The following is a 16,805-nucleotide window of genomic DNA, read 5'->3' on the forward strand; positions in this document are numbered from 1 at the left end:
TCTCCTTAAAAGTATCTTTATTAATTCGTCTACTCGTACCAAGCGAGTTGCCATGAAATTTATTGTTAAATTCAATGTACAACAATTGATGTTATATTATTTTACTCATCATTTTACACTTGTTAACAAAGACTTGAAAAATCTATTACATTTCTTGAAATGTATATGCACAAATATAAATATATGTACTTGTAAAATAATTCTGATAAAATATTTACAAGAGACGTCACTTGGATGCATCCCTAGAAAAAGTTTTCAGAAATTTGTATGTGCTTCAATTAGCTTTGATGAGCTTGTCATTATTATTCTTCTTTTTGACTTTCTTTCCATGTTTGTTAGATAGGTAAGCCTGTTTGAAGAATCTAGCGAAGAGAATGAAATAGCTCAAGTATATCAGCAGACCAATTTTCGCGTTATGGGGCTTAATGTGGCATTCGACTTGACCGCTTTTTACATAGCTGTAAGCCGTAATAGTTATAAAGCAACCCCAAATCATTTGTACTGTCTGTAACGTAGTGATCAGCATGGCGATCCATTTTGGTGGATCCAAGCGCGTTGCTTTCATAGCATAATAAGAATACATCCAGGAGTGAACGAAAAAGTTTACTACAGAGTTCCATCTGGCGTATGCTGTAGTCTCTACAAAACATAGCCATGCGTAAAGAAGAACTGTTACATGGTGGTACCAATGTAGAAATATCAACGGCTGTTTTCGTAGTACAATAAAAACTGTGTCGCCGAACTCCACGATCTTTGATAGGATGAACAACAGTGACCAAAATGCAGCAACGGAATCTTGCGTAAGGAAGCTAGAAAGAACATAATTATGGTTTTATTATGATTTAACATTTTAGGAACATCGTTTTATTTTGTAAATTGATTTCATGTACCGCTTTGATGAGAGATGGATGCCGCCCGCAATATTCGATAATAAAGAAACGTGATAATCGTGTCATATGTATAAATGAATCGTCAACCATTAATTTTGTATCCAACGAGCGCGATCGCAGTACCACTGCAAACTCAATATCGTTAAGTTCTAATATTTTTGTATATAGAGTAGGTCCAGGCTCGAAAAATTAAACGATAAAGGCACTATAATTGTAAAATACGGCCAACTCATTTCAAATATAAAACAACGTAGGATTACTTCAATGACTGTTTTAATACGTTAATATACCATATGAACCAGCCAAACGGAATCACCTGAATATCTGCCTTATTTTCTGCCGTAAGAAAGAATTTTCCAGAATAAAGGGTATATTATGGTTGTTGTTGTTGTTGCTCTTGTTGTTGTTATCTTTCAACTTTCACCAAGTGGAAAGTTGTTCAAAATGATGACCTTAAGAACGTATTTCGAGGTGATCGAGGTCGTTGGATAGTACGCTTTCGTAAATAATTGTAACAATACATACTTAGTTAATGATTAGTTTTCAAGTTATTATTCTATGGAAAATATTTTGAAAGCTAAAATAAGGTACGAATGTTAAATTACCTAGGTACACAAATACTATGGTAGAACCCATAATAGCTTAATACGTGATACATTTCCGACCACATTCTAAGAAATCCAAAAATGGAAAATACCGCAAGTAATACATTCCACAAGGCAAGCGCACCTCTCAGTTCGAATTTCGGCCTATTTGACATGTAATGCTTTCCAGCAAAAATTAGGATGACATAAATGGCAGAATAGTAGAAGCAGTTCGGATAATGGTTCGTAGTTGTCGTAAGAGCATCCGAGTAAACAAAGTTTTTCTCAAAATTGAAGGCATACGAGTAATTAGGTACAGTTAGCGGCACGTGATTCAATTTGTCTATCATCTTGGAATATCTTTTTTTACTCGCTGGTCGTTAAAAAATTAAAGAAAAGGTGCAACTTTCACCTCTGCTGCCAATCTACTGAAAAGCAAAAAAACCCGATTATTGAAATTATTTTTTTAAATGTAGGAAATATAATATTTACAAATAATATAAAATATTAACAGAACAAATTAATAATGTTTAATTAATACTTAACACAAAATATTATTACAGATCCAAAAGATTTAGAGTGATAGTTCAGAGTAACTTTTGCAAATTAGTCGTTTCTATCGAAATTAAGGAACAAATAAAAATACCAGGTAACAAATGAATTGATCATATCAAACGAATTAATCTAACGTTTGTAAAAAATACTTTAGATTAACCCTAACCCCAACCTAACCCCAATCTAACGTTTGTAAAAAATACTTTAGATTATTTTAAATAATAATTTGCTTTCCAAACAATCTTACAACGCAATTTTAAAATACTATATGAAATTTTATAACGAAACGTTCAAATCTGCTGTGTGTAGGATTGTCATTTATAAAATGACACTGTTCTAGAGTAGAGAGCATTAAAATCCCTAAATTTTCTCGTTTGAAGTCCGGATACTTTTCATTATTTTTTAGATTAGATACGATATTCTACGGTAGAAACTACTGTAAATTATATTGTAGATCGTAATCATAATCGCGAAATAAATAGAAAATATAAAAGTAGTTCGTACAAAGTAGGAACATTATTTGTATGTAATGAATAGTACAGTGGAAAAGAAAAATTTGTTGAGAAACATTACTAGCGCGTATGAATTTATTTACTTTTATTTCTTTGGCAAGTCTGCTTAAGGTGAAACTGTAAAAAAGCTAACTTACCCTTCTATTTCAATGATTTTTGCCTTTATATAGCGAAATTCAACGTTTTGAACAACATTTTCCTATACATGTAAGAGCTGAACTCATTTAGTTTCCGCGATATTCGCGAAAAGCTGCCTGTACCATCACAGCCTTCTTTCTCATTACAGAATTCTATCTATAGTCGTGTTTTGACAGTTGGACGAGCTTAAGGTCCCATGCGCAACGTGTATTGGCCTAGCTTTCTTCAATCCGGCCGCCGCACGACGGCTAGCAATACTTTTGTAAAATAAGGACAATTATTCTTTTCGTAAAATAATATCAATTATTCGTTCGCCGTACTATTCATATAATTAACTTCTTATCATTCGAGCATCGCCGACCGGATTCAAAGGACTAACCTAAACGATATTCAATTTTAATAATTGAACTATAACAAGCATTTCTTACAGTTTCGCATATACAGTTGCGACGGAGTTTTACCCAAAAAAACAAAAAATAAGGGTTAGGTCTCAGTTAGCAATAAAAGCTGTTAGCAACCAATACGAACTCATACGCTGTTACGGGCGCACAATTATAAGCAGAATAATTCACTGTAGTGTTATCGACAGCTTTTTTTGCGATTATCTCGAAAACTATGGTCGAACGACAGTTGTATATACAGGGAGAAGTTGTTCAAAATTATGCCCTCGAAATTATATTCAAAACTCACCGAAATGAAAGAGAACGTGACAGTTCTACAGTTTTACTAAACAAACATTTACGAATAATTAAATTCAATATTAAATATATATATATATACTTGTATACTAAATTACTGATAAATATACTAATAAATAGAATTGTTTATGAATAAATAACGTATACCTACTTATAAAGTATTATAAAAAGTATTAAAAATTCGTTTGATTACTTGTGCAACGAATGACTTTGAAATTTTCAGTACATTGTATGCTATATAATCGTAGGTTTAGTCTAACGACTAACCCTACGATTTGGACAGACAAACCAACGAGCATTGGGAAACCCGAAATTGCTAAAAAAACACCATTCAGACGTCTTCGGTACCGAACGGTCGGTAAGTTATTATTGACAACCTTAGCTGACTGTAACCTATTAACTCATAACGTAATTTCAAATTAATTTCGATTTGTCTAAATTTATGATACAAAAAGATCCGTATATATATATATTTTAACTTGTTAACCGCGGAGTTTAATTTCAAAAATCCGTCATGGGATGCGCAGATAAAATCAAGCAATGACGAGTATACCGTCGATCGCAGAGTAAATGCTTCTATTATAAATTTTAAGATAAAAGTAAAGCAAAACGTGGAAGGATTACATTTTTATTCGATAAAATATTAGCAATTTATTGTTGAGAAAGGCGTTATTAAAAACCTAAAAATTGACAAAAAATAATAAAGTAAATTACACAAAACAATTCGGGAATAGCCGGTGCATTGGGGAAAATAATTAACTCAATTTATAAAAAGCAATACATTATACGGGGCATAACCGATATACCACAGAGAATAATCAAATAATCAAACTTTTTTCTTTTCTCTTCTTAATAAAATACATGATAGCTTTACTGGAAGTATAAAGGAAACATACCGCAGACAAACATCTGAATTTATTTGCCTAAATACGCACAACCTAGTCATAAAATTCCACGTCATATATCAAATAAACTTATCAAAACTGTTTCGTTACATATCTACTCTGTTAAAATAAATCGTGGATCAGATTTTCAATTTCAGATCAGATTTTTCTTGTTGAAAAATAGAATACTTGAACGTTAATACTTACAGTTCTGTGTAATATTACTTGGATCTAATAAGACAAGACAAAAAGGAAGTCACTTGTCATTCTTCTTCTTACATGCTCAGTTAACCAACCATTACTGTCAGTTAAGGAGAAAAGCTTCAAGTATATATTGGCTATCCCACTCTCAACATCAATCTATTTCTTCTAGGATGTTCTTATGAACATATTACGTAAAACATCCTGACTTTCTATTACTTCGTTTACGCTGTGATGAGACACTGCTATTGTGATTATAATAGTAAAATTTACATGTAATAATGTATATAAAAGTTAAACATAGTCTCGTTGCGTATTGTGGCTTATTAATACAGTGGACAATTAACTGTTGCAATACAATACTCTGGTGACCATGGCGTGAACCTTAAGAATGAATCTGTGTTGAATCATCAGATGGGTTACTTCCATTCTCATTTCTTACTAATGTTTTACTAGCGACCAGTGTGTTTTGGCCAGTGCGAACGAAAGGAGAGTCCGTACGACGTACAGACGTAGCTCCGATGGGTTAATAAAGGAATTTAAAATGGATTACAATATTTAATTATTTTAGGAGGTTTAATTAAATTAATTTCAATTTTGGTTTTATCTCTTCTTAGAATAGTGTTAGAATATTGAAGCCTTGACTTTTATACTCGGAGCTCCGTTGTGTATATGCCCGTTATAAATTTCCAAGCAACAAACTTTAAAAGTTTAAACAGAAATTTAAAAATATACAAAAAAATAAATTACGCATTTTTTAAATGGTAAAGTGACCTGTGAACTGCTCGTAATAATGCGGTGATAAGGAGTCTGATCCTTTCGCGAATGAGGGATCTCACAAACGCGTATCGATATTAGGGCAAATTATACGCGGCAAGCTTTTCGTATATCCATGCCTTACACGCCTTATTCTTATTATTATTAAAATTATTTGCAAATATACATCAAAGTTCGTGCTGCATTACCGTATTCAACATGCAAGTTACCAAGAACAATTTTATGTTTCATTTTTTTCCTTTCAACTGTCCATCATCCAAATGTATAAGAACGTAGCAGAACGTAATGTTTATTTAATACGTTTAAATATACGGTGAATAATTATCTACGTTGCATCATGGTTTCGCACAAATAAACAAATCCCGACTTAAATGGCTATCACGTTAAGTAAACCAACGTTAAGTAAATCTAAAGTAAGCTATACAGTAGGCTAAAGGTACCAAACTTTGAAAATGCAAAACTTTTAATGGCTCACGGTATGATAACTACACTAAACATGATAATTACGTATCAATTAATAATAAATTATGAAACATTTCTTGATAATGTTTCTTCTTATGTGAAATTATCAAACCGGCCTGAGCGGAAAGTTCAACGTGAGCGATCGATGGCTTTGGTTTGAGCGGATATAGATTAAGTACCGTATTTAAAACTAAAAAATAGAATTAAATAGAAATAAAATACCATTTGAAAGAATTCAAAGATTTTGTTGATAATAGATAAAATAAAATAGATCATTAATTTTAATTGCTACGAATTAATGCTATAATAGTTTTACATAAATATCTTAGATGTTATAAATGAATTGCATAAATATCATACGTTAATAATTTAATTGTGATAAATTAATGCATTATAAATTATTATAAATTAATGGAGTATTTGTGAAAGAGCTGCAGGATAAAAACATATTACCAGATGAAAGTGTAATCAAGCATTCGTTCGGAGTTCGGCGAAATAATAAGGCGAATGATTTCTTGCACATATTTAGATTGTATATAATTAGATTTAAATTTAAATAACGAATGCTCGTTTGCAGTTTCATTTTATCAAATTTTACTAAAATGCGGCGAACAGCGAGCATTCGCTTAGACTTGGTTGGTCTAAACTGTTGGCCACACTGTTATTATGAATAATTTTAACTAGAAATTTCATTTGAAAGATCTAGCTCATGTATCTTCAGTCGTAACAAATCGTACGAAAAAATTAAATCGATCTAATTCTTTGCATGTATGAACGACGTTGGATGACCAATATCTGTGTAGTATAATTTCCATTTATTTGAATCTGAGTTTCATTCGTTCGTTCGTTCGTATTTGTACTAAAAGAGCAAATTTTCTTGAATTTGCATACTGTTTCTTGTAGTCTGTTTTAGGTTTTTTCAGGCTATGGATTTGCAGAGGAACATAGCAGCTAGATTAGTAGATATTTGCGCCTACATAAAATGTAACAACAGTCGACTTCGAGGAAATCATCTTTATTGCTTTCCGAAAGAAAACAATCCGCTTCGTAAAGAATGGATTTCAAGAGTTGGTAAGTACAGGGTGTTGATACTGTACGTTATGTATGTTTGGCATTTGTTAATTTTCTATATCATTATTACTCTTTCTATCTATATTACTTTCTGTTACTACCTATATTTTATATTTCTTATTACTCTTTATTAGGCAATCCAGCTCTACAATATTATGCTAGCTCTACCATAAGAAGAATGGGTATCTGTGCTGAACATTTCTCACCTGAAATGTTTAAACCAAACCGTACACAAAATATCAGTAGAAGGAAAATGTTGAAAATGGATGCTGTACCTCAACCACCAAAAGGTATATTAGAAAATAAAGAAGAGAAAGAAGAGGATGTACATGAAAGACAGCTGGTGAGAGAAGAAGGGGAAAAAGGGAATGAAGAAGGAGGAAAAGGGGACGAACAACAACGCAACTACCAACAACGACAACAGCAACAACAAAATGCAAAAGAAGAAGAGGTAGCAGAAGAAGAAGAAGAAGAAAAAGAATTACGTGTTAATAAACCATTGCTGAATTATACAAGAGTGCCATTTACATTTTGTGACAATGAGGATACAATGCAAAGGCTAATGATTGAACCAGAAATGACAAACTACAAAGTACAAATTGAAAATTCTCAAAATAAAACATTTTGTGAAATGAAATTGGAAAATGAATGTGTTCAGCTCATGAAAGAGAATAGAGATTTAAAAGCACAGTTGAAATATCTGAAACAAAAAGTCAAACGAATCAAAACCTCCAGAGATCATTTTTATAACAAGTTGCGCAAAGTAGAGACTGTGGATGAATTTTTAGATAGACATGGGTGCAAAAGCAACGTCGTAAGGACTTTCATTAAGTTGCAACTGAAAGGTGAAAATTTGTCATATACAACCGAAGAACAAGATTTAGCAAAAATGATATTTTACAATTCTGCATCAGTTTATAATAAACTAAGGATAAGCGGATGTCATTTACCAGCTGAGAGCACAATACGGAGGTGGGTCTGAATCTATAATTTAAAGAAAAAAAATGGAGAAGAGATGGAAGCAATCATTAGCATATTTCTGAGTTTTACCAGAAGCAGGAGAAATGAAAAGTGATGAAGTAATTGCATTACTAAAAATATGCTTAACACAATTAAAAGAAAGTGGAGCACACGTAAAAATTTTAACATGTGATCAGTACTTAACTAATCAGAAAATATATAGAGAATTAGGAGTATTGGGGAAGGGTTCATTTTTCATTTATGAAAGTACAATGTATTATGCGACTTTCAATTTTCTTTACCTAATTAAACACTTACTTGTGCAATTAAGAAATCATAAAAATATTAGGAGTATGTTGGGAACGAATTATTGTAATTGTTGGATTAGTTGTTTAAGTTTTTCATTTATTGTATCGTTTTTCGTTATATGAACACCAAATTTTTGCAAATACATCTTTCGAAATATGTCACTGTTGTGCTATTTTACAAAGAACAGGAATTTAAACATTATAATTTAATAATGTATTTATTTACATATATTTAATCGGATGTGCTTAAATAATAGAAATTAAAACTGTATTAGAAAGCATTTTTTGATAATATATTTGTTACAAATTTATACATGAACTAATCAATTTATGTATAATCCGACAAAATTTTTATGTAACACTTTTCATGAAAAATATCTGAAGTATGCCCATGCACGGATCAATGTAATGAAATTTAATTTTCAAATATTTCAAATACTAATTAATTTTATTTTCAACTACATAATTACAATAAAGTGACAAAAGGGAATAAGAAAGTCACCTTTTAGTTTTAAATCTGTACACTTTTTTTTATACATATAATGCGGTTATATACTAGTAATATAAATAAAGGTATATGTATAAATAGAATCCTTTTTTATTATAATTAAGTATTCTATCAGTGTTTTTTATGAACATGTTTATCACGTTCCATATATATAAACAGCATATGCATATAAAATAAATTCACTTAAAGATAGTTGTAAGGAGGCAAATATTAAAAGAAAAGAAAATTATTGTAAACTATTGAATACACAATTAGTATTGCATTAATTAATTTTATGTAACAATTTCTGTAACGTAATCTGTTTTGTAAATCTATTAACATTATAATATAGAAAAAATGTAAAGTATCTTAATATTTATGCTTATGTCTATATTTGCGTGAAGATGGAGAAGGGGGACTGTTAGCTCTATGTTTCGAAGTACGTGGTGGAGGTGGTGGTGATAATGATGGCGATCTAGCCCTTCTTTTTCTGTCATTTCGTTCACTATTGGGTGATCTACGAGATATTCTGGATGAAAAAGAAGGAGAAGGTGTTCGTCGAATACGTGGCGGAGATGGTGTCATTGGTACTCTCTTTTTATATGGTGATCGCGATCTACGTTTACCACGTGGTGATCTACTGCGTGATCTGAAATTTAATGAATAAATATTTTGTAATAATATTATAATCTAGGTTTGAAGCCCATTTTATAATTGAAACTGTTAATTGCTTTCACACTTTTAAATATAGGATATTCCACGAATTGGCTGTTCTATTTTGACGAGTTCTTTTCACCAAAATTGGTGTTATTTTAGATTGTTTTAAATAACGATATATCTTTCAATTTATATTTATATCATTATATATTAATCATGATAAAATAATTTGATTTGTATTTAAATCATAGTCCATAAATTTTCCTAAAACTGTAATATATAACATATATGTAAGGTATTTAGCTGCAGAATTCATTAAAATGCATTAGAATTCATTGAAGAAAAAGCAAAAATGTATTTCAGAAAGTGTGATGCAGTTTGGGCACTCACTTTAATCACTGACTACTTTCTGAAAATGTAATTGTTTGGTATAGTTTATTTGTGCATGCTTTACGAATAGTCGTTATTTATTAGTGAATAATTAGTGAATAAATTAGCAAATTTTTCTTATTAACATGTAATATAAAGTATGATACTGTTTAAAAAAAACACAAAATATCATCAACTCTTTTTTGTAACAAGGGGATATTATTAAAGTCTTTTTTATACCCATATATTCTTTATGTAATGTCAATGAACTGTTGTTTCAACTATCTTTCTGTTATATATTTTTTTTCATATTGAATCGGAATCTCTGCAATAGATTATTTTTTAAGAATATTTACCTATATCTATTACTTTTAGCTGATGGACTTGTCGAATTCCGTCTTCGATCTCTATAATGGCTTGGAGATTCTGGAGTCGTGCTTCGCTTTTTTTCTCTTCGTCGTTCATCGTCACGTTCTTCGCTTTTTACATCTTTCATCTCCCTTTCACTCTATAATAAAAGATTTAATCATTGTATAATAAAAACTCTATGATAAAAATATCTTATACAATCTATTCTACTAGATTATACTAGAACTTAAAATAATGTTATAAGCAGAAAATTTTACCTTCCTTATCAGCTTTTTTCTATAATGTTCTACCTGTCCTTGAATCGTCATACCAGATTTTAGTGTCCTTCTGCCACTTTCCAATTCATCTTGATATTGCATTGTCTTAACTTCAATTTCGCGCAATCGGCTCCTTCTTTCTTCATTGTAATCTCTACCACTATCAAATTAAAGATTATTGTAATTAATAATTTTATTAAAACATCAGATTATTACTTGAAACATGCAAAGATGATGTGTGTATATATAGTATTTCTTTAATCTAATTGCTGTGTAATATTTACATTATTTGAAAAAATAAGAAACAGTCGAACATTTATGTATTACCTGGAATCCATACTAGTATCTTGAGAATTTGAATCATCATTCTGACCTAATTCTTCCCATTTACTAGTTGTCATAGCTTGTGCTTCAACCTAATATAACAAAATAACTTATTCTATAAAATGAGAAACATAAAATAGTACTATAAAAGAAATCGTGATCTATTTTCCTTAAAAATAGCTAATCACAGGACATTTCCCCGCCATTTTTTTTTTTCAGTTTTTTACTGTTGTTACAATTAGATCACTACAATTTGAACCTAGTTCGACTCAAAAAGCGATTCATTTAACGCAATTTCCTCTTGCAAAATAATTGTCTCAACCTGATCAGGGTCAACAGTTTCCCAACGAGATGGTACAAAACCCGCAGGAATTGATGGTTTTTTATCGTCTTCTTTACTTTGTACATTTAAAGAGTCATCTTCATCCATAGGAACGCCATCTATATCCTCATCCACTGAAAACATACGATGATATGTACTGTAATATTAAAATATAAATATATAAAATGTATATAAGTATAAATATTATTCAGTAACTATATGAAATAGCGAGTAATAATAAAAATACACAGTGCAAAAAAAAGCGATATTTATAGAGAAAGTTAATGTAATAAAAATATTACTTGAGGCTTGCTTTAGTTTTGTGCTATAGATATACCAACAATTGCGTAGGTGTAGATCAATAAATCAGCTGATGGTCCTTTCTCTGTATTTCGCTCACACTTCATGCACCCAAGCTTTGAAGCTTCTCACTTTGTTCCCTCAGAATAAAAAACGCAAAGTGTAAGTAAAATAGAGAGAAAGGTTTTGTTAGCTGATCCATTGGCCTACAGTAGCTAATATAGTTGTATTTCTAGCGTAAAATTAAATTGTTTATAATTTAAAAAATTAGTGCCATTACACTTTTGTACACGAATTTTAGTCATTGTCTTAATGTTCAGAATCATACTTTATAAATATCGTTCACATCTTTTAACACTGTACAATTCAAATATTCTTACTAGGTACACCATCAATGTCATCATAATTAGATGTTGTTTGTGGTGTTAAGCCATGTTTCATAGCACCCTTAAGAAGAGCAGCACCGTCTAATGGTACTCCATCTAAATCTTCTGCACCATCTCCATCTACATCTGATAAAGGTGCTCCATCAATATCTTCATCATTTTCTGGCTCTGGTTCATCTATCTATAAAAATAAAATTACCTTTTACTTTTACCTTTCGCGTTCACTTCCCATTATTTCGTTAATATGAAGGATTTACGATATACAGCGTTAAATTTACCAAAACAAGGCCGAGGAAGGTGTTTTGTAATTTAACAAGAAAATCTCGTGGATAAACTGCCCAATCTTCCCATGCTCTAAACATTCTCATTACACGAACTTTAAATCCTTCTGCTTTTAATCTGCTATCAAATTGTTTATAAGCTTGATGAACTTCGTTAAATATATCCAAAAGTCGAGTTTCAAACCTGCATTAAAAATACATTCACTGATGTCAATTCATATCAACAATTACATTAACTACTATATAACAGACACAAATACACTTAATGAATCATTAATTTGTATATTTTAAAATTAAAATTAAAAAATTTTATAACTAAAATAAAACAACTTACGCCTTTCGATAAATGGTAGCATTATTTACTTTTACCCCGCAATTATGTAATATATCAGATATGAGATATAATCTCGCAATTTTCTTATTAACAGGAGTCTGTAATATTGACAATGATTCCGAAATACAATCACAGATTTCTTCTGCTGCTTCAGCATGCTCTATACAAAATACCATTGCCTCTGCAACTTTTATCCTTTCAGGCGATATATTGCGTAATAAATCTTCCAATCGATCTCGTTGGCTATAAATATAAATATAACAAAATGTTGGAAAAGGATTTTAATAATCATAAATAAAATTAGTAAAGAGCTGCAATATTTGTAACACCTGTTTGACAAACTGCCTCTTCTAGGTTCTTGTCTTTCTTCCATTTCAATCAATTCATCAGGCATTCCTTGTGTCCATGGATTAATAGGAGGAGGTCTCCACACACTTCCACCTTTAAACATCCTGAAGTCTTCAGTGCGCCATTCCTTTTGTCCATCTCCTTGTAATATGGAATATAATTTCCATCGATAATAAATATGTGCTGGAGAATAATTTTCAAATAAAAATCTAAAATTAAAATATCATTAATCTATATATAATGTAACAAAATACTAACTTTTCATAGTTACTTGAAATTATACAAACCTAAACATTGGATTATTTAATTCTCGATTCATGATCATTGCTTCAAACATAGGGCCTTCCCGAATTACAAATTCTACCATTCTATGTATTAACATAACTAAATTTCTATAACATAAAAACTTACTTCTTTAATATTTATAAGCAAAGTACTGTGGTATATCTATTTTTAATTAGCAGAAATAACAACATACCTTTCTGTAGGAATAACCACTTTGACAACTGCATTTTGTAAAACCTATGATAATTCCCATTACAGTGCAATGGTTATAGTTAATTGAACATTTCAGTCCAAATTGATCCATCCCAAACATAATTATCGTCAATTCGTTATAATGGAATTTGTAACAAATAAATTATAGTAAATATAAAAACTATTTATATAAGAAATATTATGTATAATAAATAACATATTTTTATATTTTAAATAGGTATGTTAAATTTATAGATATTAATAGAAATTACAGAAGAATTACAGAATTAAATTTATCTTTAAAATTTTCTTTACCATTAAGACATAAGTTATATATATAAACAATAAGGGGTAAAGAAATTCTCATGATTTCTATCCTGTCACAATGACAATATTTTTAATAGATCAATAAATTGTTCTTGATAAAAATGAATCTGAACAGAACTACTTTGCAACAAATAGTAATATACTTATTTATTACATTATTTTTATACAGTAAATTTTGAAGTTCGTCTTTCTCAAAGACCAAACCTTGAATGAAAAAATGTCATATTACATTTTCTCTTATTCTTTTTCATAAGGAATTACGTCATTCTGTATATTATAAGCACGTAAGAATTATTTCAATTTTTCTTATTATATTACTTGGCACTGTTATTATTAGGATATTTTAAACATAAACATTAATTTCTAATAAAACACTGATATATAAAATTATAACAAATGTTTTTGCAAAAAATAAAAATTTTTATTAGTGGACAAGAATTACCTTTTCAAAATTTTCTTTTTCCTGAGGGTCTGCTGTTTGAAGATTACGACTGCGAGGTGGTATCTACGATCAAATTTATAAAATTACATAGGTCTATATTGATTTCTTTTATAAATAATTATAAATCATTAATACATTATTGATCAATCATGTAAATTACAACTCCATATTTTTGGTCAACAACCTTAATATATCCTAATTTTGTTTATATCATATACCTTATGTCTATCGCGGCGATGCGGTTGAGCACTGAATGGAAGACCAGATGGAGGTGGTGGTTGGGTAATTTCCATTAAAGCTGGTGGAATATAAATAGGATAAGGTGGAATCGGTACACTCTTTCCCCAGCCTAATTTCATTTCATACTGCATTATGTCACGACCTAATTAACATTATATTGTAATGAAATATCTGTATAATCGTATCATAATTATATATATATATATATATATATATATATATATATATATATATATATATATATATATATATATATATATATATATTCACTCATATTCAATGTATTCAATCATTAAAAAGAAATGGAAAAATATTCACACCGACGAACATTCATAAATATTAAACATTAATTTAACTGATGAACGACCATTTTTTGTAAATTTAAAATAATATAACTATCTTCTTACCATTAAGGTTTTTTAATGCTCTTTCTCCATCTTTACGACTCATAAATGCAACAAAACCACAATTTCTTTGTCTGGCCTTTTCCTCGTCGCTACGTGGCCACATAATTTTAATACTAGCCAATGGTCCGTATTTGCCAAATATTTCCATCAATTGCTGTTCCGTGATCTACATTAAACATAAGAATAAAACATATATATATGAGAATAAGTTGCTATTAATAATTTTTACATAGAATATTTTATACAGAATTATAATTCTAAATATTAATTTTCATTTCGTTGTAATATATAATAGTATACAGAAATAAATTACATAATAGTGTACAATTTTTACAAAACTTTGCAAGAAAAATTGTAAAGCTTGTTAAATACTATTCTAATAAATGAAATGTGATATAAATATATTATGTAAATATATCTATGATGTAGATCTATTACAAATACAAAATTAATATTTAAACTTGATTTATACCTTTGGATTTAAATTCCCCAAATATAGATTTGTTGTGTTAGGATCGCCATTGTCAAATGATCCATCTATAAAAAAATAGCAGTTTTATATTTTTAATATAATTTTAATACTGAGAAACAGACATATTTAAAATTAAGTAGAGGAAATTCTAGAAATGGGTACTGTTTACCCTCATAAATCAGGGCTAGGAGATGTGGATCATCAATAAGGTTATGTAGATTATTTTTTCGTGAATCAGGATATGAAGATGTGCAACCTAATATATTTTAATAAATTTAAATTGTTAATATAGGGATAAGAAATAATTATTTACACTAAAATAAGTTAGCTTAAAAAATAATTATGTTTTTTTAAGACAGTTTTTATGAGTGATTATAATTATGTAAGATTGTGATTGAGTGTATCTTTATCACTAAATTACCTTCAACACATTTTAATGCTGCTAACATTGGATCCTCTGACTGGGTAGAAATAACGTTTTTCACTACACCTTTATATTTATGTCTCTCCTCTCGTTCTTCTTGTATCATTTTTAATTCTTCTTTAAATAATTCAAGGTTGCTTTTCTTCTTCTCACCTTCCTTTTTCTTTTTGCCCAATCTATCTAATTTTCTTTCATTCGATCCTAATAATCTTGCATATTCTTGTGCTTGCTCGGCTGATGATCTGCTATCTACGAGCTCCGATATTTTTGATTGTGGTTTATAAAGTTTTCCCTTTTCGCGTGTATCTTCCTCTATTGAATAAATACATATTTTCACATAAAATTGTAAGTTACAACAATCATAATCAACAATATAATATGTAATAAGTAATAAATCAAATAGTTTAGAACATAAATTATTTATATGGCTTTTCTTTAGCAAATATGTTTTCAACAAGTATATTTCATTATATTATTTTCAAAACAAAAATTGTTAATATATTTCATAAATCTCAAACTATGATTATCTTAAATTTATATCTCCCATTTCACAGAATAAGATTAACTTACGTCGTTTGCCTGCATCATAAGTCCCTGCTTTTACCCAAACTTTGCTAGTTGTTTTGTTAGGTGTTTCTTGAAACGTTGCTACAAATTCTTCAAATGCCTATATATACAAATAAATGTTTATATGTTTACTTTCTTTACAATTATAATTTTTTGATTTTGTATTGCTTACTTGAGCTGCAGCTTGCTCTTGTTCTTTTTTACGCTGTTCTTCTAATTCTTTCTTACTCAATGGTCTTTTACCCATTGTGCCAATAGAAAATGCTTTAAGCTTTTGTTCTGCTATTTGCTATATATTTAAAATAATCATTAATGGGTGCAATTATGATATAAAAATACTAAAATTAAATTGAAATATGAAATAAATTTATTTAATTTTACCTTCATAATAGCTTTATCTGCCATTTGTAAATAATTTAACCTAAAAAAATTTTCAGTTTGTAATATCAAACGATAGTGATTTACAAGGATATATTAGTATATAGTACTTACTTTTAAACAAAGGAAAGTTTTGAATAAATTTTATGAAAAATGATAATTAAAATTTGTGAACATATGTACGAAGTTTTACATCGTCCATAAGTATTAAAAATTGTTATTAACATAGGAAATATCTATACCTTATAATTGCTTTTGAAAGACGCGTTTAAAAATTTTTATAATTAAACATTATCATGTAGAGTTTATTTTAATATTTTTAAAAATATCTGTTTCAATACATTTTGCATTAAAGAATTGAGTAACCATAAATTGAATACGTATCGTATCTTCGGTCACAATTTGATAATTGTATATACAATATACAATATACAATGCATAGTCATATATAAGCTAGGTAGAAGATGTGCGTCAATCAAACATTATGTTTTACTTTTAGTACTGTCTGATTAAATAACGTACTATAGGCTGTATATATAGATAAGTTATGTATCTGTGTTAACAGATAAAAAGTGTTCAGTCTTAAAACTGTTACTG

At 29.3% G+C, this 16,805-nt stretch overlaps 3 protein-coding genes across 12 annotated transcripts; 1 reads left to right on the forward strand and 2 right to left on the reverse strand.

Annotated features, from left to right (window-relative positions):
• LOC138179408 (very long chain fatty acid elongase 6-like) lies at positions 1 to 4,622 on the reverse strand. Of its 5 annotated transcripts, none has more exons than XM_069112159.1 (4): positions 4,469 to 4,557; positions 2,679 to 2,936; positions 1,496 to 1,899; positions 1 to 809 (listed from the first exon to the last, which is right to left on the reverse strand). In XM_069112159.1, the coding sequence occupies exons 3-4, from the start codon at positions 1,822 to 1,824 to the stop codon at positions 275 to 277; spliced, it is 864 nt and encodes a 287-aa protein (XP_068968260.1). In that variant the 5' UTR covers positions 1,825 to 1,899; positions 2,679 to 2,936; positions 4,469 to 4,557; the 3' UTR covers positions 1 to 274. The 5 variants fall into 5 exon arrangements, with proteins under 5 accessions (XP_068968260.1, XP_068968258.1, XP_068968256.1 ...); XM_069112157.1 differs by having other exon boundaries at positions 1,496 to 1,902; XM_069112155.1 differs by lacking the exon at positions 2,679 to 2,936 and having other exon boundaries at positions 1,496 to 1,902; positions 4,469 to 4,622.
• Positions 4,623 to 4,822: 200 nt separating this feature from the next.
• Positions 4,823 to 8,485, forward strand: LOC138179407 (uncharacterized). Of its 5 annotated transcripts, XR_011173027.1 has the most exons (4): positions 6,218 to 6,498; positions 6,605 to 6,772; positions 6,907 to 7,894; positions 7,978 to 8,485. XR_011173027.1 is itself a non-coding variant. In XM_069112151.1 (3 exons), the coding sequence occupies exons 1-3, from the start codon at positions 4,984 to 4,986 to the stop codon at positions 7,752 to 7,754; spliced, it is 1,020 nt and encodes a 339-aa protein (XP_068968252.1). In that variant the 5' UTR covers positions 4,823 to 4,983; the 3' UTR covers positions 7,755 to 8,485. The 5 variants fall into 5 exon arrangements, 4 of the variants coding, with proteins under 4 accessions (XP_068968252.1, XP_068968254.1, XP_068968253.1 ...); XM_069112151.1 differs by lacking the exon at positions 6,218 to 6,498 and adding an exon at positions 4,823 to 4,987 and having other exon boundaries at positions 6,907 to 8,485; XM_069112153.1 differs by having other exon boundaries at positions 6,217 to 6,539; positions 6,907 to 8,485.
• A 135-nt stretch (positions 8,486 to 8,620) lies between these two features.
• On the reverse strand, positions 8,621 to 16,682 carry LOC138179405 (U2 snRNP-associated SURP motif-containing protein). Of its 2 annotated transcripts, none has more exons than XM_069112146.1 (20): positions 16,451 to 16,682; positions 16,212 to 16,251; positions 16,003 to 16,119; positions 15,834 to 15,930; positions 15,261 to 15,575; positions 14,840 to 14,904; positions 14,368 to 14,533; positions 13,939 to 14,102; positions 13,721 to 13,783; positions 12,953 to 12,996; positions 12,762 to 12,866; positions 12,456 to 12,683; positions 12,127 to 12,369; positions 11,790 to 11,976; positions 11,506 to 11,692; positions 10,826 to 10,959; positions 10,507 to 10,595; positions 10,180 to 10,339; positions 9,910 to 10,061; positions 8,621 to 9,176 (listed from the first exon to the last, which is right to left on the reverse strand). In XM_069112146.1, exons 2-20 carry the CDS (start codon positions 16,233 to 16,235, stop codon positions 8,897 to 8,899), a joined length of 2,820 nt encoding a protein of 939 aa, XP_068968247.1. In that variant the 5' UTR covers positions 16,236 to 16,251; positions 16,451 to 16,682; the 3' UTR covers positions 8,621 to 8,896. The 2 variants fall into 2 exon arrangements, with proteins under 2 accessions (XP_068968247.1, XP_068968246.1); XM_069112145.1 differs by having other exon boundaries at positions 16,323 to 16,681.
• Positions 16,683 to 16,805: the final 123 nt, after the last annotated feature.

The sequence above is a fragment of the Bombus flavifrons genome, chromosome 4 (assembly GCF_040668555.2).
Source record: "Bombus flavifrons isolate JBK064 chromosome 4, iyBomFlav1_principal, whole genome shotgun sequence".
NCBI classification, from domain to species: domain Eukaryota; kingdom Metazoa; phylum Arthropoda; class Insecta; order Hymenoptera; family Apidae; genus Bombus; species Bombus flavifrons.

Coding starts and splice junctions, on each gene's coding strand:
- LOC138179408 (XM_069112155.1), bottom strand. CDS start 1,824: ATGATAGACAAATTGAATCACGTGCCGCTAACTGTACCTAATTACTCG. Junction 810..1,495: donor CATAGTATTTGTGTACCTAG/GTAATTTAACAT, acceptor TGTTCTTTCTAG/CTTCCTTACGCAAGATTCCG.
- LOC138179407 (XM_069112151.1), top strand. Junction 6,773..6,906: donor AGAATGGATTTCAAGAGTTG/GTAAGTACAGGG, acceptor ACTCTTTATTAG/GCAATCCAGCTCTACAATAT.
- LOC138179405 (XM_069112146.1), bottom strand. CDS start 16,235: ATGGCAGATAAAGCTATTATGAAG. Junction 11,693..11,789: donor CCTTCCTCGGCCTTGTTTTG/GTAAATTTAACG, acceptor TTATTTTTATAG/ATAGATGAACCAGAGCCAGA. Junction 10,960..11,505: donor TGACATTGATGGTGTACCTA/GTAAGAATATTT, acceptor GTATGTTTTCAG/TGGATGAGGATATAGATGGC.